Here is a 26,601-nt window from a genome sequence, read left to right as displayed (position 1 = left end):
GATAATGTATCCATTGTTTATAGAACCTGCCTCTTAAGTCTTTGTTTTTTTCTAAAGGTAATATTTTTGAGGACTCTGTAACAAGGTATATACAGTAGGTAATAGTTTGTCAATATTTGTAGTGTCTGGGGTTGTGTAGCACATTCCTGTCGGGAAGTCTGGATTGTTTAAGATGGGTGTCAGTGGCGAGGGGATACTTGATATGTTTGTATATTGGGTGATCAATTTGTCCCAGGAGTCAATTGTTTTCTTAATGATCGGGAATGATCTAAGTGTTTGGGGTCGGTGATTGAAGGGCATCCAGCAAAGGCTACCAAGTTGGGAAAAAACGATTAGGTCATGTTCTATAGAGACCCAGGTTTTAGTTTCAGAGTTGCCCCATTGGCACCAATCTATAATTCTGGATAGAATAGCAGCATATCGGTACCTCTGAAGATCAGGGACTCCCAATTCACCTCGCTGTTTAGGGAGAGAAAGAGTGGCTTTAGCAATTCTAGGGGGACGATGCCTCCAGATGTAGGAATTGAATATATGTTGAAGGTATGGGTACTGTCTGAAACAGATAAAGGATTTTCGGTAACAGATTAATTTTTACTGCATTAATTCCGCTCATCCATGAGAGCGACTTGAGGAGCCAATCAGATGTCAACTTTAAAAATTCATTACTGAATCTTTCATAGTTAAATTTAAATAGTTGCGTAGGGTCTACTTCTAAGTAGATACCTAGGTATATTTCAATGCTTGCATGGATATAATAAAAGGGGTAGTCTGTGCTAACCTTAGTCAGTCTTGGGCAGGCAGATGTATGGGGAGCACCTCGGATTTGCTTAAGTCAATTGAGTAGTTGGAGAATTTGCTATAAGTTTGTAGAGTTGCTAGGACTGGAAGGAGAGATTGTAAGGGGGAACGTCAAAAGTAATAGGTCATCAGCGAAAAGGGCTAGTTTGTGGGAACCTGTCTGCAGGGTGATGCCTTTTATTTGTGGGTCTAAACATTCTATACTTTTTATTTGGGGGGGTCTGGGGTCATTTGTATACTTACTAGTGTCCTTAGATCTGTATTATTATCTTGTAAGAGGTTAATAATACAGTTTGTGCCAAATTATATGTATTATAACCATATTATCCATATATGGTAGTGCCTGCTTCACAAATACTACCGATCTCCACTATTAATCCCATTTTTTATATAATCATTGCTATTGTCATGCTGGCTATGGCCGAGACAGTGGGGAAAATGTATTCTCCCCCTTTTTGGGGGGAGGGAGATATGAATATGACTATATCATAATTCATGATCGTAAGCGACGAGGCAATTGGATCAGGAGAGCCTTATATAAACTTAGATAAGGGGCTAGTTTTGCTCTTTAAAAGCAGATATTGGCTTTCAGAAGTCTTGTAAAACATTAATAAAGGCAGGTCTTTTGTATTTTTTTTAAGGTTATGTTACCTCAAAAGCCGAATTATTAAAGGGACAGCACACTGTAGAATTGTTTTTATATTAATGTATTTTCAGTGACTAGTTATACCAGCTGCAGAGTATATAATGTATGAGAAATTGCATTTTCAGGTTTATTTGTGTATATGAAGTAGCTGGTTTTGTGCTTTTAGACCACAGCCTATTACAATGGTTATAACTTTGTGTATACACACTAGCTTCCTTATCTTATATTTGTCTGTAAATCAAAGCTCAATACTTGGAGAGGACAATGAAAAATTAACATTTTATTACTTAAAGGGGCAGTAAACTTACAAACTAATGTTATATAATTCTGAACATAGTCACAGCGTGCCCGGTCCTGCCATTAAACTGAATGTTTGCCCGGTCCTGCCATTAAACTGAATGTTGCTCGCTCCTGCTACTAAACCAGAGCGGGAGCGAGCTAAATTCAGTTTAATGGCGCACCGGCGTTCTGTGACTAGATAGTGTTGCTGTGATGCGCTGAGGAAAAACCAGACCCGCTCAGTAGAGCAAGGAGCAGTGTTTTGGAAAAATAAACTTTGAAATAAAAATCCTCTGCAATACTTTAATGTATAAATCTGCCACTAAGCTAATGTTATATAATTCTGCACTATCTGCAGAATTATATAACATTAGTATGTAAGTATACTGCTCCTTTAACTATCCTGTACCCCCTGAGAGTGTAATTTCTTCTGCTGGATGTGTTTACATAGGCTTGTCAATTACATATACTCCACTATAGAAACTTTCAGTATAGGTGGGATACCACAGGCGAAATTAGCTATTTCAAATGCAGAAAAAAGGATAAAGAAGCTAAATATAAACAATTTAATACACAGAAGCAGGTAAAATTGATGATCATTGGGAACAATTTAAAGGTGAGAACACTTTTGGGTGAACTGCCCCTTTAAGTTATTAAAGGGACACTGTACCCAAAAAAATTCTTTCGTGATTCAGATTGAGCATGGAATTTTAAGCAACTTTCTAATTTACTCCTATTATCAAATTTTCTTCATTCTCTTGGTATCTTTATTTGAAATGCAAGAATGTAAGTTTAGATGCCGGCCCATTTTTGGTGAACAACCTGGTTTGTCCTTGCTGATTGGTGGATAAATCCATCCACCAATAAAAAAGTGCTGTTTAGAGTACTGAAACAAAAAAAGCTTTGATGCCTTCTTTTTCAAATAATGATAGCAAGAGAACGAAGAAAAATTGATAATAGGAGTAAATTACAAAGTTGCTTAAAATTGCATGCTCTTTCTGAATTACAAAAGAAAAAATTTGGGTACAGTGTCCCTTTAAGTCTAGATTCTAAATAGGATATTATAGCTGTGTGATATTCAGTCACTGATTTAACACAGTTAAATCACTGTTCACACTACAAATATCACATTTAAACTCATTCTCCAGAACTCTCTGGTAGGTCAGCTGATTAGACATGGATACGTGTGAAGCATATTTTCAGATATTATGTACAAGCTTGTTGTCAGATGTGTGTTCCATGAGTGGCAATGTGAACTGTAATTAAATGAGGCAAACTGAGGTTGGCTGGCAAATTAACTTCTGTCCTTTCCTCAGGCCCCTAAGGTGTACAGTTGATTTTTTTTATTTGTTTTCTTCTCAGGATTATTGCAATGTGCTTGTATAATGTTACATCAATATATACAGTACTGTTATTCCATTATGATTTGGTTCTTTTATATTTACTACTGTTTACTTTATTGCACCTTTTGTTTAACTATATAGTTAATAATAAAACCAGGGATACAAATGTTTAGAGTAATAAGAATCAATTTACAATTTGCCCCACCAGTTTCAACATATCACTATTGGATTCAGCTCACCGAAACTAAATGATGTATTTAATCAACCACACAAATCAGAGGTTGGAGCATTAATGTGATTACCAGATTTGCATTAATGTTATGAAACGGCAACAACATCCACATTTTTTTTTATTGTAATTTCCAAACAATGCAGAACATTTGCTTTATCTCTGACCTTATAAACATTACACAAATATTAGAATATTAAAGTTGACTCATCCATCTAATAGCTGTTTTAATCCGCTTAGTAAACACTTGTAATGCCAATATCATATAACTGCAGGAAGAAGCTAAATTGGATCAACTGGCTGAAAATTTAGGTAGTCTGCCATTAGTGGTACTTATGACAATGCAGGCCTACAGTGACCCATATACCATATACACAATTGCATAAACCAAGTAGCTAATACATCTTATGTGGTTTATTTATCTCTAATTTCCTGACTGCAAGGCCTTCACCACCCAGTATTTAATAGACTATGTTAAAACGTGTTGAAGGTATAATCACAACTCTAGGCACGCTTAACAACTCACTGTCATAATCTGTTTACTGCTTTTATTCAACTCTGAAGCCCGTCACAAAGACAATATCATAACAATATTTTACTATACACCCACAGACATTAATACTCATTTTATGTAACTGCTTCATGATTTCCAATATTTTAAATTCCAGCTCCGCCTACGCCTTAAAGGGACACTCAGGTTAATTTAAATTTTCATGATTCAGATACAGTATGTAATTTTAAACAACTTTCCAATTTACTTCCATTAAAAAAATGTGCACAGTTTTTTTATATTTACAATTTTTGTGTCACCAGATCCTACTGAGCATGTGCAAGAATTCACAGACTATACGTATATGCATTTGTGATTGGCTGATTGCTATCACATGGTACAAGGTGAGTGGAAATATACATAACTTTGAAATTTGTTATAAAAAAATCTACTACTCATTTGAAGTTCAGACTAAGTGCTATTGCATTGTCTTGTTATCTAGCATTTGTTGATTATACAAATCTAATGTGTTGACTGGTCCTTTAAGTTTTTATACTTGCTTTTCCTAGTTTAACACTTGCAAATCTTCTTTTCTTCCTCTCATCTGTATCTGTCCTCATATAAATTGCATGTTGGTTTGTTAGCAACATTGAAAGCATTTTATGTTGGTTTTTAATCTTTTGTCATAAAACTATCTTTTGCATGGCTCTGCAATGCTTATGATAAGTCATTTATAAGCTATTTATATATTGCTAAACCTAATTTATAATCCTTCCCATACTAAATATCATTTTCCTCAGTAAGCATATTCAAAAAACATTTCTTCTGTTACTGTCTATAGCATAAGTATTACTGCTAGAGGCTGTATAGTGAACAAAATTGAACATTCGATTGACTTAAATCATATTAATTATTCATACATTATGAGTTGCGTGTATTCAACTTTTTTTTTAATATATATTATCTAGGTATAACATTTTCATGATCAGCAAATGATTTCCTATATTTTATTTTACTGCGCAATAATCTATTTGTGACTCAGTATGAAAAATACAAACAAGTCCATGACTGAATTAATTTATTTATATCACAATTCATGAATCCACCACCCACCCATATAATTTGTTACGTGATGAAGCACTTCTAGGCATAATGTACATACCTGAATATCAATGACAACGTTTTGTGAACAGGTGGGAGGGGGTGACGGTATTATTCTTCCGGCGTTAATAAAACGACACATCAACTCCTGTAGGCAGAGGAAACCAAGGGAGGCAGCATGAAGACAAACAAGTGCCTTACATTTGTTATCCTGCTCCTGTGTTTAAAGACAACAGCACAAGCCACAGGTGAGAAAAGCAAGTGCATTGATAAAATGAGAGATGAGGATAAGAAAGGGAGAGAGTGATAAAATAGTATAAAGAATCGTTCAGATTATGTTTAAAGGACCAGTCAACACATTAGATTTGCATAATCAACAAATGTAAGATAACAAGACAATGCAATAGCACTTAGTCTGAACTTCAAATGAGTAGTAGATTTTTTAACAAAATTTTTTTAAAGTTATGTATATTTCCACTCCCCTTGTACCATGTGATAGCAATCAGCCAATCACAAATGCATATACGTATAGTCTGAGTTCTTGCACATGCTCAGTATGATCTGGTGACTCAAAAATTGTAAATATAAAAGACTGTGCACATTTTTTTTTAATGGAAGTAAATTGTAAAGTTGTTTAAAATTGCATGCTGTATCTGAATCATGAAAAGTCAATTTAACCTGAGTGTCCCTTTAAGGACAAAGAAGTGAACAGGAGTCAGAAGAATCACTGATTATAAAGGGACTAAATACTATACCAAGGCCTATGTTTAGTAGTGGTGACATATTTGGGCTGTTATATATTTGTAAAAAGTTCAGACTTTGTGGTGCTGGGGCGTTGAAGTTGGGCTCTTTGCTATGGTTATATGGAATAAAAAATGAAACTATGGACTTGATGATAAAAAAACTTGCCAGGATAGAAAGCAATCTTTGGGGGCTTTCTTTGAGCATTATATTGCAATGCGTGTGTCTCTTTTTCACATCCAGAACTTAGTATATCAAGATAAACAGCACACACTAAAATGTGCCTTTGTAAAATTCTATAAGGGACCTCACAGTGCTGAAGAGACTTCTTAGATAACCTATAACTTTAGCTCATCGGGTCCTATATTCTCAAGACAACTGCAAATCTGTTCATGCTATAGGGGGCCATTTCATTGCTGTAATAAAACAGCACTAAGCAGTGGGTTATACTTAATATAAAGTATTGCAATATGTATTATTCATCATTTTAAAAGGGTTTGCCTTTTATTACTGTTTTAGCCTAATTTGGGGACTGTGGCCTCTACAGGAAGGCAAAAGAGCAGCTTTTTCTTTGAAGTGTTGCAAGGAGACACCTGTAATAGCCACAGTTTACTGCTAATGCTCAGTAGAGGCCATTTGCTGCAAATATCATGTGGCAGTAATACTTAAAGGGACAGTAAACGTTGCTTAACATGTTACATAATTCTGCACTATGTCCAGAATGATGTAACATAGAGGATGCTCTTTTTGTTAAAAAAAAAATTAATACTTAATTTGGCTTGTAAAACTATAGATACTTGGCTAGATTAAAAGTGGAGTGCAAAATATCGGTTTCCCGAAAGCGATATTTGCTCTCCACTTAGTAATACCAGCGCATGCAAATGTGTGCTAGAATTAAAAGTTAGCTGCAATGCAAACGCTACCTCACGTTCGCATTGCATGGAAGCATTGCGCTCATGGGAGCGCGCTTCCATAGGCTCCAATGGGAGCCTCGTTTTCATACCGTGAGATACAGCATGAGAACTTTGTGCAGTGTAAGGCAGTAAATGTTATATTTATATGTGTATATACACATAAATATATACAGTATGTATAAAAGCATATACATATATACTGTATTTAAGCGGAACACACAGTTCCCCATAGACAGAAAAAAATGGCACTGAAAAGTGCCTTTACATTGCGAACACCCCACACCCACCACTTTTAACCACTAAAAACTGCATTGTGCAGTTGTTAATTTTATTTTTTTTAAATGTAGCAAGTCTCTTACATTTGGGGTTAGTTGTGGGGACAATTAGAAAATTAACCTAAATATCTGATCTCTGGTTAATTTTCTGAGCGCTAATTGCTACTGCTAATTCGCGGTAGCAATAACCAGCCACTTGTAATGGCTGATTATTTATCACGCACCCGTAAACAGGCGCATTTGTCAGTTTACAGGCACGCAATAAATTAGCGCTCAATTAGTGCTCCACTGTCCACTATTCGGAGCTGCAGTTTTTTTTAAACTAGTGTGATTAGAAAGTGAGGCCGATCACATCATTAACCTACCCTGCACTAGGTAAAGTATTACATAAACATAGTAATATGTTAAAACAAAGGACCACATATCCCTTTAAGAAATGCAACACTGAAAGCACAGTTTGTACTTAATATAAATATATTTATTGGACAAAAGAAAAAAGTCTTGAGCAAAAAATAAATAAATAAAATGTGTTTAACCAATACTGTTTAAAATGCAACCATGCACTCTGAAGTATTGTAAGGCTCACATACACTTATATTTGATATAGGCCACACAAGAGGCCAGATTACAAGTGGCTATTTTGTGCTTTCACTCACTCACAAACACCGTCAGATGTAAACTATTAACGTGTGTGGGTTAGCATGTATTACAAGTTCAAAGTAAAAAGCCAATGTGCTCTAACTTGAGAACTTTGGATATCGCAACTGTGTTAACTTCTCCCCATAGACTTCAATGAGTGTGCAAACGAGTTAACCCAACACTGCATAATATATATAGGTATATACAGATACAAATAGGAATAGCTATTTAAAAATACATAAAAATGATGCCCTATGTGAAGAACATTGGAATGTAAAATATTTACAGTACATACACACTAAAATACATTAGTAAATATTAAAATTTATTAAGAATGATTTTTCATGTTTTCAGGTATTTTGAGTGTATATATTCAATATAGCCCTTTCCTTTCAAATCCCTTGTCAACTTTTTAGATAGTGTATATATAAGTGTAACTGTTTATTTTAATATATTTATGTTGTGTTTAGTGCAACTTTTTATTTAGCCCTTACCCTTTACGCAAGGACTTCAGTATTGCTAACCCAACAAGCGCAAATTTAGTTTGCACTCACGTTTACTTTCAACTTGTAATATGCTTGCAAGTTAGCACAGGCGCAATATTTCAATATTGTGCACGTTAACTTTGGCACACCACTTGGAATCTACTGTTGGATAAGGGTCAGGAGCAAGAAAACCAATTAAATGTAAATAAGCAAGCTGAGGGAACAGACTCATAGACTGAAGATATGGAAAACAGGCAGGGAATTCTGTAGACTGAAAATGAAAAATTATGTAAAAAACTTTGCTGAATGTATAAACATAAGGCACCACATTCTCTAGGCTAAAGTACATAAGTTAGTGGAGGGAACAGACTATTTGATCTGGAATTTAGTAACTAGGTGAGGAATCAGATTCTCAGGGGACGATTTATCAAGCTCTGTATGATAAAGCGTATGCTGTCGGCATTTATCAATGTGCAGCGGACATGATACGATACATCGTATCATGTCCGCTCGCACTATGATAAATATACCCATCAGTGTACTGTGACCATATGAGGAACCAGTGGGCTGAGAATTTGGAGAAAAAGGGGAATAACTCTGGGGTGATAAAAGAGATATAAAGTAAATGGCCACACTGTGGAGTTAGTATATGAAGGCAAGAGTATAAAAATAAGGTGAAAGATAATTCTCTAAGACGTGATCATAGGGAGTGACCAGCATCTGGGTTTAAACTGTAGAGGCAAAGTGAATGACCATTACAATGTAAATAGAAATAGTTTGCGGCACCATCCTTGTGGACTAAGTACATGAATGCAAGATGAGGGACAAGAATTAACTCAAGGGTATAAAAGCTAATTAGTCCTTGGTGTAAAAGTACTGTTAAGAACCCTACTGAGTATTTAATGCATGGAAGGCAGATGAGGTACTTCTCTTTGTGTATACAACATATGGAAAACAAGTGAGGAACCATAATCTACCTGAGGTTAGAGTAAGTAAGATTCAGTTTATACATAATGAGTAACCATAATGTGCACTGGCCAAAGAAACATCAGGTTCCATGTGTACTTACTAAAGGTTTCTGCAAAGTCATAAACCATAGAGTAGGGACCAGGGTGTGTGCTTTTTTTTTGGGAATGTCAGATTTCATATATAACATAATAAATGTTTACCTGATAAATTTATTTATTTATGGATATGTTGAGTCCACGGAATCATCAATTACTAGTGGGAATATCACTCCTGACCAGCCGGGGGAGGGAAAGAGCACTACAGCAAAGCTGCTATATATGTCACTTCCCTTACCCATAACCTACAGCCATTCAGCCGAAGGAAACAGGGAAAAAGAAAATAACAAAAAAGTGCAGAGGTGCCTGAGGTTTTAGAAAAAATAACTGTCTTAAATAAAGGGTGGGCCGTGGACTCACCATATACAGAAATAAATAAATTTATCAGGTAAGCATAAATTATGTTTTCTTTCCTAAGATATGGTGAGTCCACGGAATCATCAATTACTAGTGGGAACTAATACCCAAGCTAGAGGACACCGATGATAAGGGAGGGACAAGACAGGTAGACCTAAACAGAAGGCACCACCACTTGAAGAACCCTTCTCCCAAAAGAAGCCTCAGCTGAGGCAAAAGTATCAAATTTATAAAACTTTGAAAAGTATGCAAAGAGGACCAAATTGCAGCCTTGAAAAACTGTTCCACAGAAGCTTAATTTTTAAATGCCCAGGAAGAAGAAACAGCCCTCATAAAATGAGCAGTGATTCTCTAAGGAGGTTGCTGTCCAGCAGTCTCATAGGCCAAACTAATAATACTCCTTAGCCAAAGAGAAGTAGCCGTAGCTTTCTGACCCTTGCACTTCCCAGAAAACCAAACAAACAAAGCAGAAGACTGACGAAAGTCCTTAGTCGTATGAAGATAGAACTTCAATGCACGCACAACATCTAGGTTGTGCAATAAACGCTCCTTAGGAGAAGAAGAATTAGGACGCAAAGAAGGAACCACAATCTCCTGATAAATATTCTAGTTTGAAACAACCTTAGGTAGGAAACCTAATTCAATACATAAAACCACCTTATCAGAATGAAAAATAAGATAAGGAGAATCAAACTGCAGTCGAGAGTTCCGAAAGTCTCTGAGCAGAAGAAATAACAAGAAACAAAACCTTCCAGGATAAATCTTGATATCTAAGGAATGCATAGGTTCAAACAGAGCCCACTGTAAAACTCTAAGAACAAGGTTAAGACTCTAGGGAGGAGTAACAGGCTTAAACACAGGCCTAATCCTAACCAAAGCCTGACAAAAAGATTGCACGTCTGGAACATCCGCCAAACGCTTATGCAAAAAAATAGACAACGCAGAAATCTAACCTTTCAGAGTACTAGCTAACAAAGGATTCTCCAGACCCTGCTGGAGAAAAGACAAAATCCTAGGAATCCTGACTCTACTCCAAGAGTAGCCTCTGGATTCACACCAATACATATCTTTCTTGTCACAGGCTCAAAAGCCTGAATCATGGTCTCAATGACCGACTCTGAAACCCCACGCTTAGATAAAAATCAAGCGTTCAATTTCCAAGCAGTCAGCTTCAGAGAAACAAGATTTGGTTGAAGAAAAGGACCCTGAAGTAGAAGGTCCTTCCTCAAAGGGAGTCTCCATGGAGGTAGAGACGACATTTCCACTAGATCTGCATACCAGATCCTGCGAGGCCACGCCGGCGGTATGAGAATCACCAACACCCTCTCCTGCTTGATCTGAGCAATGACTCTTGGCAGGAGAGCGAAAGGAGGAAATATGTATGCTTGACTGAAATTCCAAGGAACCGCCCAAACATCTATCAAGAAATCCTGTGGATCCCTTGACCTTGAGCAGTACCTCAGAAGCTTAGCATTATGCTAAGAAGCCATGAGATCCAGTTCTAGCTTCCCCCATTTGAGGATTAAACTGGAAAATACTTCCGGATGGAGTTCCCACTCCCCCGGATGAAAGGTCTGTCGGCTCAGAAAATCCACCTCCCAATTGTTCACTCCTTGGATGTGGATGACAGAAAGACAAGTTGTGAGACTCCCCCCAGTGGATTTACCGTAACACCTCTGATATGGCCACGGAACTCTGAGTTCCCCCTGGTGTTTGATGTACACCACCGAAGTGACGTTGTCCGACTGGAATTTGATAAACCGGGCTAAGGCTAGCTGAGTCCAGGCCAGTAGAGCATTGAAAATCGCTCTCAGTTCTAGAATGTTTATAGAGAGAACTGATTTCTCCCGAGTCCAAAGACCCTCAGTCTTCAATGACCCCCAAATTGCCTTCCCAACCTAGAACACAGTCATCCGTGGTCATGATCACCCAGGAAGGTCTGCGAAAGCAAGTTCCCTGGGAGAGGTGATCCTGAGACAACCACCACAGAAGACAGTCCCTTGTCACCTGATCCAGAACTATTTGCAGAGACAGATCCACATAGTCCCCTTTTCATTGCCTTAACATGCATAACTGCAGAGGTCTGAGATGGAACCGAGCAAACGGAATGATGTTCATGGAAGCTACCATCAGACCAATTATCTCCATACATATAGCCACTGATGGCCGAGGACAGGACTGAAGGACAAGACAAGAGTCGAAGATCTTTTTTTCTCTGACCTCTGTCAGAAATACCTTCATTAGTAGGGAGTTTATTATGGTCCCTAAAAACACTACTCTTGTGGCTGGAATTAGAGAACTCTTTCCCAGATTTACCTTCCAACCGTGGGAGCAAAGAAAAGACAACAAGATCTCTGTATGAGAGTTTGCTTGTTGAAAAGACGGCGCCTGAACCAGAATGTCATCCAGATAAGGTGCAACACCAATGCCCAGAGACCGGATCACTGCCAAAAGAGCCTTCAGGACCTTTGAGAAAATTTTGGGAGCTGTGGCAAGGTCGAAAGGAAGAGCCACAAACTGGAAATGATTGTCTAAGAAAGCAAACCTTAGAAACTTGTTGTCATAAACTGACCCTCTTGAATCAAAGGAAGAATGGAACATACAGGCTCCATCTTGAAGGATGGTACACTGAGGAACTTGTTTAAACACTTAAGGTCTAAAATAGGGCTGAAAGTCCCCTCTTTCTTGGAAACCGCAAACAGATTTGAATAAATTCTGGAACTATAACTCTCAAGGCAAAAAGATCCTTGATACAATTTAAGAATCCCTCTCTCTTTATCTTGTCTACAGATAATCTTGAGAGAAGAAATCTACCTCTGGGAGGAAAAATCTAGAATTCTATCTTATACCCCTTAGATACAATTTCCATGGCCCACAGGTCTGGGACATCTCATATCCAAGCCTGAGCAAATTGAGAAAACATGCCCCATACTAGATCCATTCCTGGATCGGGGGCTGACCCTTCATGCTGACTTGGAGTCAGCCGCAGACTTCTTAGACTGTTTCCCCTTGTTCCAAGACTGACGAGACTTCCAGGAAGACTTGGATAGTTTCCTTCTTGGAAGATGAAGTGGAGGGTTTACCTCTAAAGTTACGAAAGGAATTAAAATTACTCTGACGCCCTTTTTGCTTATTCTTCTTATCCTGATGAAGAAAAGATCCCTTTCCTCCTGTGATATCTGAAAAAAATTCAGCCAAACCAGGCCCAAACAACGTCTTACCCTTGTAGGGAATAGCTAATAACTTCGATTTAGAAGAAACATCCGCAGACCAGGATTTTAATCAAAGGGCTCTGCGAGCTTGAACAGTAAATCCAGACATTTTTGCTCCCAGTTTAATGACCTGTAAGGAAGCAAACAAAATAAAGGAATTGGCTAACCTTAAGAGCCTTAATCCTGTCATGAATCTCCTCAAGAGGAGTATCTGTCTGAACAGAATCAGACAAAGCATCAAACCAGTAAGCTGCAGCGCTGGTAACAGTAGCAATACACTGCATGCTGCCATTGAAGACCTTAGTGAACATACATTTTCTTTAATAATAGGAGATGGAGTAAAAGGAATACAAGGTCTCTCCCACTCTCAGAAGCACGGTCTGGAACCGGAAAAACCTCCAACGCAGAGGGAACATCAAAATACTTGTTCAGCTTACTAGACTTCTTAGGGTTAACAACAATAGTAGTATTGGAGTCATCCAAGGTAGCCAAAACCTCCTTAAGTAACAAGTGGAGGTGTTCCAGCTTAAATCTGAAGGACACAACTTCAGCATCAGTAGAAGGAATTATACTGCCCGAATGGACCTGTGGAAATACAGAAAGGCTTAGTAAACTTACTCAAGCTATCTAAATAGGGCAGCAAAATGCTTTGGGAAAATGCAGTGAGGATTATACCCCACAAGTTCCCAATTGCTTAAAAGCCACTACTGACCTACTGAAGAGACTGACATGGGATAAAGCTAGACCCTTTAGAAAGTTCAGAGCAAACCTACTCTGCTTTAAAATAAAAAAATCTTGATTGTAGATTAGACACCAAAACATCACCTCTTCCTTGCACCGCAGGCAAAGAGAATGACTGGAGGTTATGGGTAAAGGAAGTGACATATATAGTAGCTTTGCTGTAGTGCTCTTTGCCTCCCCCTGCTAGCCAGGAGTGATATTTCCACTAGTAATTGATTATTCCATGGACTCACCATATCTTAGGAAAGAAATATATATATATATATATTCCAAAATAATTTGGTGAGGGACCATGCTCTGTGTGTTTAGTATGAAAATCAGGTTCCATGTATACATTATGAAGAGCCAAATTCTTTTTAATAAAACTATAGGAACCAACATCATCTATGTTTAATAAAGAGACAAAATAATGAAATAATGTATTGTGTACAAACTGGATAAAATTCCAAAACTGAAAAGGAATTGCAAGTGGATCAACCATAAAGAATAAAGCAAAAGTAGAAAAAAAAATAACTTTGATTGTAAATTGATCTTAAAATAAAAAGCCTGCAGCATTCAAATTCCAGTGCATTTCAATAAAGCAATAAAAATATTGCCTTTTGCAGTTCCTTGACTAAAATGTAAAGAGAGCTTAACACTTCAGCAAATGTTTGTTTCCTTAGACAAAAAGGAAAAGGAGGCCCATTAGTGGTGGAAAGCACAGATATCCGATCTCTGTCAAATAATGCTCAGAATCTGCATAACTATTCAGTATAATATAATCACAGAAGCATCCTCCCCTTGGTTTCAAAAAGACAAGACAAGACAAGAACACAATAAATCAATCTGAATAAAATAAAGCTTTTCCTTCCAAAAAGTACAAAACTGCTACATATCTATTATTTCCAACCTCAGCATTCCCCCTTTCCTCACCCCCCCAAAAATATGTATGATGTTTGCCTCCAGAAAAATAACTCAGGGATTCATTATTCCATCAACCATCACTCAGATTATAATAAATATCTATCTTCTGAGACAAATTGGAATTGTGGTTCGGCTGGGCTGGAAAGCTCAGTTGCTAATGTGTCCTATAAAACCAAGAAAGTGGTAATCACTTGTAAAGCAGTCTTAAAGGGACAGTCTACACCAGAATTTTTGTTGTTTGAAAAAAAATAGAAATATAATCCCTTTATTAACCATTCCCCAGTTTTGCATAACCAACAGTTATAATAATACACGTTTTACCTCTGTGATTACCTTGTATCTAAGCCTCTGCAAACTGCCCCCTTATTTGAGTTCTTTTGAAAGGCTTGCATTTTGCCAATTAGTGCTGACTCCTAGGTAACTTTACGTGCATGAGCTCAATGTTATCTATATGACACACATGAAATCACGCCCTCTAGTGTTGAAAAACTGTCAAAATGCATTCAGATTAGAGGCAGCCTTCAAGGTCTAAGAAATTAGCATATGAGCCTACCTAGGTTTAGCTTTCAACTAAGAATACCAAAAGAACAAAGCAAAATTGGTGATAAAAGAAAATTGCATGACCTATCTGAATCATGAAAGTTTATTTTGGACTTGTCTGTCCCTTTAAAGTGTTTTTATTAGAGAAATCTCACCAGCATGTTAGTATCTAGGGACATTTCCGGAAAACAAAAAATCTGGAGTAACTATAGATCTTTAAAAATCTAGAACTGTTGAGAAAAATTAGTAAATGAAAGTAGGGATAGACCAATATATTGAAGCAGACGATTATTAGGGCAGATATTTGGAATTTCTGAAATAATCAACGGACAGAAACTTACCAATATGGAGCAAATCTAAAGAAATTCAGCTCTGTGTACTTCAAGGAAATTATGTTGTTTTAAAGTGACACAATTCATCTAATAATAAATAGCACTGATAACAGAGTCCAAGCCCAGGTGTTCCTGGGAGCTCCATTGCCAACTACTATACCCCCAATGGCACGCCTGTAGATGGACTTGCATAAACAAACATATACAATTTGTGAAATAGAAAATGTGTTCATTAAGTGGCACTTAAAGCTACATAGTTTCCCTGAAGTACACAGAGCTAAATTACTTTTGATTTGCTCATAGGGATCAGCAATACATAAAATCAATCTGCTTGCTAATTGCTGTCACAAATAGAACATTATTTGTTGCATTCTGCAATTTTACACATTTGCAAAACATTACACTAAAGCTGCTATATTTGAAGATTTTTTAATTTAAATATTTTATTTTCCCCTTTCATGGACATAGAAAGAAACATAAAAAAATGATAGTTCATGCACAAACCTTGAGTAGAAAGCTATGCAGTATAGGAGAAACTTATAGTCCACGCCTCAGTACCAGGGAAGTAAATGTATGAGCATATTAAATTTTAAAGCAAATAAATAAATTTAGCACTGATATCCCAGTGTGTGCTTTCTTTGCCTGTCAAGTGGTAGTATATATATATATTTTTTACTTTACTTTTAACCCTTAGTCTACCAAGTGAGCGTTTTATTCAGTGAATTGGCAGCAATATATAAAAAAACAGAAGCCGTTTTACAGGAGAACATGCTGAAATGTTATGCTTTCTGCACTATAATGTTTTTCTACTTAACTGGGAGTATTAAAGAAATCGTGTAGCGTCTAGCTTTGTAGTAGTGACTTAAATTTATTTTATATCAGTGTGCAGTTTAAAAGAGATTTATGCCATTTTTCTATGTTTTGGGAAGCCATTTAATAAGTTAATTTTCAAGCACTTTATTTTTCACAGTTGTTTACTTTTACTGTTTAAAAATGTAATAAGTATGTTCAGTTTATACTAGATTTGTGTAGCAATTGTGTTGATTTTTTGTACAGAATATCAGCCCCGTTATAGAACAGGTTTTTGTGTCAGTTGTGTGTAGTCACCATTCCACTGCTTGAGCATGCTGAAGCTGCCACCATCAAACCCACTACTTCCATACACTGCACTACTGAAGGATGAGACAGATGATGTAGCTTCACATAGGCTCATGGAAACTGAGTATATAACTCCCAGAAATTAAACCTTGGTTTAAGGAATCAAAGAACTCTTTGGAAAATTGATTTGCTATCTATGACTGTGAAGAAACTGTAGCAGTGTGCCAAATGTAACGATGGAGCTTGAACCTAAATGTCCTAGTAAGGAGCTACAGATATTCCCTAACAACAGTCAAGAGCCCCAGAACCTATGTGAAGACTCTGGGAATTGTAGCTAAACCAAAAGGAAGATATAAATTGGAAATAATTAGAATACTGGAAAGAGATGCTCAACTGGGAATGGACATCACTCGATAGTCTGCCCTAAGGGACAACAGCCACCCATGGTGCTGCCTCTATTAGCTCAGAATGTGCCTTTCGTAGAAAAGAGCTTTCCTGTAGCATATCAGTCTGACCCCATCCATAAGGACAGCCCAGCCCCAAAATACCAGGCAACTCTATTCTGAACAAAGGATTTTTACAGGCATGACGTACAATTGTCCTATATGAGCCTCACCAGTGGAGGTGCAGCTGTATTCCTCCAAGCACACTGAGCATGTAGTTCCCACTATAGATAGCTTAAAATCACATGCTTTTTTATTTGCTTTTCACAACAGGAGACTGCTAGATCATATGGGCCATATAGATAACAATGTCTTCATGCCTGAGGAGTTATTTAAGATTTAGCACAACACAGTACTAAATGCAAGTCTATAGATAATAAATAAAAAGTCATATGATCAGGAGACTGTCAGAAGATGCTTAGATACAAGGTAATCCCAGAGGTAAAAAGTGTATTAATATAACTGTGTTGGTTATGCAAAACTGGGGAATGGTAATAAAGGGATTATCTATCTTTTTTAAATAATAAAAAATATTTATTTCCTATGGCATGGAGAGTCCACGACATCATTCCAATTACTAGTGGGATATTAAACTCCTGGCCAACAGGAGGAGGCAAAGAACACCCCAGCAAAGCTGTTAAGTGCAACTTCCCTTACCTTTAATCCCCAGTCATTCTCTTTGCCATTGTCAATGGAGGATATTCGAAGATGGTGTCTGAAGATATTAATCCTTTTATGGGTACTTTTCCCTGCAAGCAAGGATTAGGGGCTATGCTGTGTCCATGTCAATCTCTTTAGTAAGAGTAATGGTGGCTATTAGCAGTTAGAAAGAGGCAAGGCTGTCTTTGCTTTATTTCTAACATTATTGCTACCCCTTCATAGAAAGCCAGGGTTGGTAATTTATCCTACGTAGTGGACTGCATTCTAACACTACTCCGATCCGGTGTGGTAAGAGTCCTCAGCTTGCTGAGGTATAGAGGTGTTAGGGTTATTTATTTATTTAATCTGCATACATTTTTTCTGCATTATTTGCCTTTTTTTGTTAAAGTGCCATAATGGTTGTTATCTCTCAAAGTGACATACCGGTTGTTTTTCTCTTAAATTTTTGGGATCCATCCAACTATGGACACAGACCAAGACTCTGTTTCTCTGGATAAATGTTTATTGTGTTTAGAGGCCCAAATTGTTTTACCTATGCAATTTTGTTCCTCATGCTTAGCTAAGACTCTAAAATTTAAAGATAAATTACTACCTTCTGAGCCAATTGTCTCTCGATAATGCTGTTCAGGATATGCCTCTGCTTTCTCTTCAGACATCCCAAGGTATGGAAGTTTCACATACAGTGCCCTGCAGTTCCTCTCAACCTCCTCGAGGTGTTTATTTGCCAGAAGATTTTGCTGCACAGATAACTTCTGCAGTGTCTGCAGTTTTAGCTGCTTTTAGAGGAAATTTAAACATATTTCTACTAGTAAGGTTTCTGACCTCTCTACATCTGCTTTGGTCAACCTTTCTCAAATATCTGATTAGGAGGATACTTCAGTTGCTTCTGAAGGTGAAATCTCAGACTGACGCATTAGGGGAAAAATCTTCAGAATCTGAAGAGGTTAGTTTTAGATTTAAGCTTGAACACCTCCGGTTACTACTTTAGGAGGTTCTAGCTACCTTGGATGACTCTGAACCTTCGGTTGCTGTCAATCCCAAGAAGTCCTCTAACTAATAGAGCAAAACACTCCTTTATCTTTATGATTCTCCAACTTCTGAGGATGTTTTTCCTGTTCCAGACAAGATGTCTGAGATAATAGCTCAGGAATGGGATAGGCCAGGGGTTCCTTTTTCCCCTTCCCCTGTTTTTAAAAGAATGTTAACTGTTGCTGATTCCATTTGGGACTCATGGAGCACTGTGCCTAAAGTTGAGGTAGCTATCTCAACTCTAGCTAAAAGAACTACCATTCCTATAGAGTATAGTTGTTCCTTTAAAGGGACACTGAACCCAATTTTTTTTCTTTCATGTTTCAGATAGAGCATGCAAGTTTAAGCAACTTTCTAATTTACTCCTATTATCAAATTTTCTTCATCCTCTTGGTATCTTTATTTGAAAAGCAAGAATGTAAGTTTAGAAGCTGGCCCATTTTTGGTGAACCTGGGTTGTTCTTGCTGATTGGTGGATAAATTCACCCACCAATAAACAAGTGCTGTCCAGAGTCTGAACCAAAATTGGCTGGCTCCTTAGCTTAGATGCCTTCTTTTTCAAATAAAGATGTGACAAGTCCAATCTCGCCACTGTGCATTGGAGGAGCCTGGTTGCCCGCCTGCTGTCTTTAGACTATGGCCCCATGTTGAAACGCTTGATTTTACCCTGCAGGGAAACGAAGGCCGGGTCGTTCGGTGCTTGCCCTATTTGAACAGTGATACCCCAGATAGCTATGCCATGGAGCCCATTCGTATAACGAAAGACTATGTGAAAGACTTCATGGCAATTGAACTGTATGTGTGTGATCTGAGCGCCATTCAGTAATAATGAATAATAATAATATGAATGTGCCTGTTTTGTGCAGTGGCTGCACAGTTGCATGTTTTTATGTATTTTATTGTCTTTTGCTACCATGTGTTCAATGGAGTTTTGCCTTTGTCCTTGGAGATAATTGGATTACTTCCCAATTATCTCCAGGATAGAAGACTCTGTGGAACTGGTTTTGGGCAGAAAAGCCATGCTTCATTTGGTCACAAAGGAATCTGATCTATCTTTTGAACCACCGGACCAATTTGGATAATTTTGGCATATGTTTGTATTTGGAGTGTGCTGATTCTGAAAATGTAAGTTTTATGATGTATACTTTTAAAGTTATGAATAATGTGGAAAAAACTGTATTTAGCCCAGTAATACTTTTCACAGAGAAGAACTTTTCTGTAGTATATGAGTCTGATCCCACCTATTACAGTCAGTCCAGGGCCCGAATACCAAGCAACTCTACACTGAACAAGAAACACAGCAACCCCAGATGATCATTTCTTCCTTCATTGGGCCTTGTCATTGAGGTGTAGCCATATTCCTCTAAGCATACTGAGCAAGGAGTCCACATCTGGTTGCTCCTTTTCCCCTTAGGGATACATAATACACATCCCCAGTCATTAAGGGGTTAAAGAGGCTTCTCCTGGGTGATAACTCATCATAGAACAAGCTACTGAGTTGCTGTTCGTTCTTTGTAGAGAACTTATCTCTCTGTATGCAATATATACATATATATATACACATTATCTCACAAAAGTAAGTACACCCCTCACATTTTTGCAAATCTTTTATTACATCTTTTCATGTGACAACACTGAAGAAATAACACTTTCCTACAATGTAAAGTAGTGAGTGTACAGCCTGTATAACGGTGTAAATTTGCTGTCCTCTCAAAATAACTCAACACACAGCCATTAATGTCTAAACCGTTGGCAACAAAAGTGAGTACACCCCTAAGGGGAAATGTCCAAATTTGGCCCAATTAGCCATTTTCCCTCCCCGGTGTCATGTGACTCGTTAGTGTTACAAGGTCCCAGGTGTCAATGGGGAGCAGGTGTGTTAAATTTAGTGTTATCACTCTCACACTCTCTCATACTGTTCACTGGAAGTTCAACATGGCACCTCATGCAAAGAACTCTCTGAGGATCTGAAAAAAGAATTGTTGCTCTAAATAAAGATGGCCTAGGCAATAAGAAGATTGCCAAGACCCTGAAACTGAGCTGCAGCACGGTGGGCAAGACCATACAGCGGTTTCCAAGGACAGGTTCCACTCAGAACAGGCCTCATCATGGTCGACCAAAGAAGTTGAGTGCATGTGCTCAGCGTTATATCCAGAGATTGTCTTTGGGAAATAAACATATGAGTGCTGCCAGCATTGCTGCAGAGGTTGAAGGGGTGGGGTGGTCAGCCTGTCAGTGCTCAGACCATACGCCGCACACTGCATCAAATTGGTCTGCATGGCTGTCGTCCCAGAAGGAAGTCTCTTCTAAAGATGATGCTAAAAAAAGCCCGCAGTTTGTTGAAGACAAGCAGACTAAGGGCATGGATTACTGGAAACATGCCCTGTGGTCCGATGAGACCAAGATAAACTTATTTGGTTCAGATAGTGTCAAGCATGTGTGGCGGCAACCAGGTGAGGGGTACAAAGACAAGTGTGTCTTGCCTACAGTCAAGCATGGTGGGGGGAGTGTCATGGTCTGGGCCTGCATGAGTGCTGCCGGCACTGGGGAGCTACAGTTCATTGAGGGAACCATGAATGTCAACATGTACTGTGACATACTAAAGCAGAGCACGATCCCTTCCCTTCAGAGACTGAGATGTACACTCACTACTTTTCATTGTAGCAAAGTGTCATTTCTTCAGTGTTGTCACATGAAAAGATATAGTGAAATATTTACAAAAATGTGAGGGGTGTACTCACTTTTGTGAGATACTGTATATATACACACACACACAGTATCTCACAAAACTGAGTACACCCCTAACATTTTTGTAAATATTTTGTGTGGCCACCATTATTTTCCAGCACTGCCTTAACCCTCTTGGGCATGGAGTTCATCAGAGCTTCACAGGTTGCCACTGGAGTCCTCTTCCACTCCTCCATGACGACATCACAGAGCTGGTGGATGTTAGAAACCTTGCGATCCCCCATCTTCCGTTTGAGGATGCCCCACAGATGCTCAAAAGGGTTTAAGTCTGGAAATATGCTTGGACAGTCCATCACCTTTACCCTCAGCTTCTTTAGCAAGGCAGTGGTCAACTTGCAGGTGTGTTTGGGGTCGTTGTCATGTTGGAATACTGCCCTGCGGCCCAGTCTCTGAAGGGAGGGGATCATGCTCTGCTTCAGTATGGCACAGTACATGTTGGCATTCATGGTTCCCTCAATGAACTGTAGCTCCCCAGTGCCGGCAGCACTCATGCAGGCCCAGACAATGACACTCCCACCACCATGCTTGACTGTAGGCAAGACACACTTGTCTTTGTACACCATACTGGTTGCCACCACACACGCTTGACACCATCTGAACCAAATAAGTTTATCTTGGTCTCATCGGACCATAGAATATGGTTCCAGTAATCCATGTCCTTAGTCTGCTTGTTTTCAGCAAACTGTTTGCAGGCTTTCTTGTGCATCATCTTTAGAAGAGGCTTCCTTCTGGGCGACAGCCATGCAGACCAATATGATGCAGTGTGCGGCTGACCCCCCACCCCTTCAACCTCTGCAGAAATGCTGGCAGCACTCATACGTATATTTCCCAAAGACAACCTCTGGATATGACGCTGAGCACATGCACTCAACGTCTTTGGTCAACCATGGCGAGGCCTGTTCTGAGTGTAACCTGTCCTGTGAAACTGCTGTATGGTCTTGTATAAGATTATGTATAAGATTAGTGCCACTCATATAGGACCTTATTAGAGGGTCTGTTTATAGTGTAGCAGGTAAACGATTCTAGGCGCTAGTTGCTCATTCCTAATTTTCTGCTGTATGGTCTTGCCCACTATGCTGCAGCTCAGTTTCAGGGTCTTGGCAATCTTCTTATAGCCTAGGCCATCTTTATGTAGAGCAACAATTCTTTTTTTCAGCTCCTCAGAGAGTTCTTTGCCATGAAGTGCCATGTTGAACTTCCAGTGACTAGTATGAGAGAGTGTGAGAGCGATAACACTAAATTTAAAACACCTGCTCCCAATTCACACCTGAGACCTTGTAAACACTAACGAGTCACATGGACCCAATTTGGACATTTCCACTTAGGGGTGTACTCACTTTTGTTGCCAACGGTTTAGACATTAATGGCTGTGTGTTGAGTTATTTTGAGGGGACAGCAAATTTACACTGTTATACAGGCTGTACACTCACTACTTTACATTGTAGCAAAGTGTAATTTCTTCAGAGTTGTCAAATGAAAAGATATAATAAAATATTTACAACAATGTGAGGGGTGTACTCACTTTTGTGAGATACTGTATATATATATATATATATATATATATATATATATATACAGGGAGTGCAGAATTATTAGGCAAGTTGTATTTTTGAGGATTAATTTTATTATTGAACAACAACCATGTTCTCAATGAACCCAAAAAAACTCATTAATATCAAAGCTGAATAGTTTTGGAAGTAGTTTTTAGTTTGTTTTTAGTTATAGCTATTTTAGGGGGATATTTGTGTGTGCAGGTGACTATTACTGTGCATAATTATTAGGCAACTTAACAAAAAACAAATATATACCCATTTCAATTATTTATTTTTACCAGTGAAACCAATATAACATCTCAACATTCACAAATATACATTTCTGACATTCAAAAACAAAACAAAAACAAATCAGTGACCAATATAGCCACCTTTCTTTGCAAGGACACTCAAAAGCCTGCCATCCATGGATTCTGTCAGTGTTTTGATCTGTTCACCATCAACATTGCGTGCAGCAGCAACCACAGCCTCCCAGACACTGTTCAGAGAGGTGTACTGTTTTCCCTCCTTGTAAATCTCACATTTGATGATGGACCACAGGTTCTCAATGGGGTTCAGATCAGGTGAACAAGGAGGCCATGTCATTAGATTTTCTTCTTTTATACCCTTTCTTGCCAGCCACGCTGTGGAGTACTTGGATGCATGTGATGGAGCATTGTCCTGCATGAAAATCATGTTTTTCTTGAAGGATGCAGACTTCTTCCTGTACCACTGCTTGAAGAAGGTGTCTTCCAGAAACTGGCAGTAGGACTGGGAGTTGAGCTTGACTCCATCCTCAACCCGAAAAGGCCTCACAAGCTCATCTTTGATGATACCAGCCCAAACCAGTACTCCACCTCCACCTTGCTGGCGTCTGAGTCGGACTGGAGCACTCTGCCCTTTACCAATCCAGCCATGGGCCCATCCATCTGGCCCATCAAGACTCACTCTCATTTCATCAGTCCATAAAACCTTAGAAAAATCAGTCTTGAGATATTTCTTGGCCCAGTCTTGACGTTTCAGCTTGTGTGTCTTGTTCAGTGGTGGTCGTCTTTCAGCCTTTCTTACCTTGGCCATGTCTCTGAGTATTGCACACCTTGTGCTTTTGGGCACTCCAGTGATGTTGCAGCTCTGAAATATGGCCAAACTGGTGGCAAGTGGCATCTTGGCAGCTGTACGCTTGACTTTTCTCAGTTCATGGGCAGTTATTGTGCGCCTTGGTTTTTCCACACGCTTCTTGCGACCCTGTTGACTATTTTGAATGAAACGCTTGATTGTTCGATGATCACGCTTCAGAAGCTTTGCAATTTTAAGAGTGCTGCATCCCTCTGCAAGATATCTCACTATTTTTGACTTTTCTGAGCCTGTCAAGTCCTTCTTTTGACCCATTTTGCCAAAGGAAAGGAAGTTGCCTAATAATTATGCACACCTGATATAGGGTGTTGATGTCATTAGACCACACCCCTTCGCATTACAGAGATGCACATCACCTAATATGCTTAATTGGTTGTAGGCTTTCGAGCCTATACAGCTTGGAGTAAGACAACATGCATAAAGAGGATGATGTGGTCAAAATCATTTGCCTAATAATTCTGCACTCCCTGTATATATATATATATATATATATATATATATATATATATATATATATATATATATATATATGTAATGCACCACTTCGCCCAAAAAATTGTTGCAATTACAAATGTTTAGGCATTCTCATGTTTATTTATTTTGTTTGTATTGGTATGACATAAAAAAGTGGAGAGAAAAAAGCCAAATCTGACAAATTCCACGCAAAACTCCAAAAATGGACTGGACAAAATTATTGGCACATTCAATTTAATTTTTGGTAGCACACCCCTTGGAAACAATAACTGAAATCAATCTTTTCCTGTAACCATGACTGAGTTTCTTATGCCTCTACTGGAATTTTGGACCGCTCTTCTTTCACCAACTGCTCCCGGGCTCTCTCAGATTGGAAGGGTTCCTTTTCCCAACTGCTGTTTTGAAATCTCTCCACAGGTGCTCTATGGGATTAAGATCTGGATTCATTGCTGGCCAGTTCAGTACTCTCCGTCGCTTTGTCTGAACTCAGGCCTGTTCTGAGTGGAACTTGTCCTGTGAAACCGCTGTATGGTCTTGCCCACCGTGCTGCAGCTCAGTTTTAGGGTCTTGGCATTCCTTGTATAGCCTGTGCCATCTTTATGTAGAGCAACAATTCTTTTTTTTCAGATACTCAGAGAGTTGTTTGCCATGAGGTGCCATTTTGAACTTCCAATGACCAGTATGAGAGTGTGAGAGCGATAACACCAAATTTAACACACCTGCTCCCCATTCACACCTGAGACCTTTTAACACTAACAAGTCACATGACACCGGGAAGGGAAAATGGCTAATTGGGCCCAATTTGGACATTTCCACTTAGGGGTGTACCCACTTTTGTTGTTGATGGTTTAGACATTAATGGCTGTGTGTTGAGTTATTTTGAGGGGACAGCAAATTTACACTGTTATACAGGCTGTACAATCACTATTTTACATTGTAGCAAAGTGTCATTTCTTCAGTGTTGGCACATGAAAATATATCAAAATATTTACAAAAATGTGAGTAGTGTACTCACTTTTGTGAGATACTGTATAGTGCTTTCAAAACTGTGTGTCGGCAGCAGTGTGTAGGTGTGTCCCTGCTTCAGCACAAATTTTTGTAAAAATTTTTTTTTTTGTTTCTGACTTTCCGCCTGCCTGCTACGTGACACGTGATTGATACCTAGGGGGTCACAGATCATCTTAACCTATTGGCGCAGCTCAGTGGGAACTGAAACTATTCCCATTGGTGGCACATTGGCTCCTGACTGCACGTGTAGTCTCCTTAATCGGCTTGTGACTGCATGTGTAGTCAGTGAGTGGGACAGCAGTGTGTTTGTAGTGCAGGCAGTTGTCAATCGGACTCACCGAGCTCTGAGGGCGGCAGTTTAAATGCTGAGCTGAAGTCAGTGGCGTTTTTTTTGCAGCTAGCTCCCAGTAGTGCATTGCTGCTCCTGCTCTTGATATATGGATAGGAAGCTTAAAAATGCTTGATAATGAAATGCGAGTGTCTTTATCTAATATTCCACCAAATATTCAGAAATTGTGTTCATCCCATAAACCTCATACATCCCATTAAAATAGTAAGTAGCTATTGGTGTTATTAAACTTTGTTTAATTCTTGCACATACAAACTGTTACTTGTAAATACATTTAGTTATTATATCATTTATGTATGTGTCCGTATCTCTTAAAACAAGTTAGTTTAACCTCCTGTTTGCTAGTACAACTGAATTACTGTGTCGCAAAATGATGTAGGTGTAAAAAGTGTGTCACCAAAATGAAAAGTTTGGAAAGCTCTGCTGTATATATACACTGTGTGTGTGTGTGTGTGTGTGTGTGTGTGTGTATATATATATATATATATATATATATATACACACACACACACACACAGAAGTGCACTCACAGGAACGAACAACTGGCTCAATATCATTGTTAGCCTGTTCTATGGCGATTTACCACCTGGTGCAGTGCAGCTTTTTAGCCCAGTAATGCTTTTCACAGAGTAGAACTTTCCTGTAGTATATCAGTCTGATCCCGCCTATTACGGTCAGTCCAGTGCCGAAATACCAGGCAAATCCTCTCTGAACAAGGAACACAGCAACCCCAGATGATCGTTTCGGCCTTCATTGGGCCTCGTCAGTGAGGTGAAGCCATATTACTCTAAGCACACTGAGCAAGGAGTCCACGTCTGGTTGCCCCTTTTTCCCATAGGGAGACTAAATACATACAGAGAGATGAGGGAGACACACACACACATATATATATATATATATATATATATTATATAAAATATATATATACACACACACAGTATATATATATATATATATATATATATATATATACACAAAACAAGGAAGGTACAGCACTGTTATGGAGTAATATAAAGTTCTTTTGATAGTGCTTGGTG

General features: G+C 38.6%; 1 protein-coding gene across 1 annotated transcript in view; it reads left to right on the top strand.

Moving 5' to 3' along the window:
- Window positions 1–5,020: 5,020 nt before the first annotated feature.
- The window catches only part of LOC128664852 (WAP four-disulfide core domain protein 2-like), a 62,667-nt gene continuing 41,086 nt past the window's right edge, over window positions 5,021–26,601 (top strand). The window contains exon 1 of the mRNA XM_053719661.1: window positions 5,021–5,134. Coding sequence (XP_053575636.1) covers window positions 5,065–5,134 — 70 coding nt within the window. The 5' untranslated portion in view covers window positions 5,021–5,064. The remainder of the gene's footprint in view (window positions 5,135–26,601) is intronic.

This window comes from Bombina bombina, chromosome 1 (genome assembly GCF_027579735.1).
Source record: "Bombina bombina isolate aBomBom1 chromosome 1, aBomBom1.pri, whole genome shotgun sequence".
NCBI classification, from domain to species: Eukaryota; Metazoa; Chordata; class Amphibia; order Anura; family Bombinatoridae; genus Bombina; species Bombina bombina.
The sequence above is the reverse complement of the archived record's forward strand: the minus strand, read 5'-3'. Positions and strand labels throughout refer to the sequence as shown.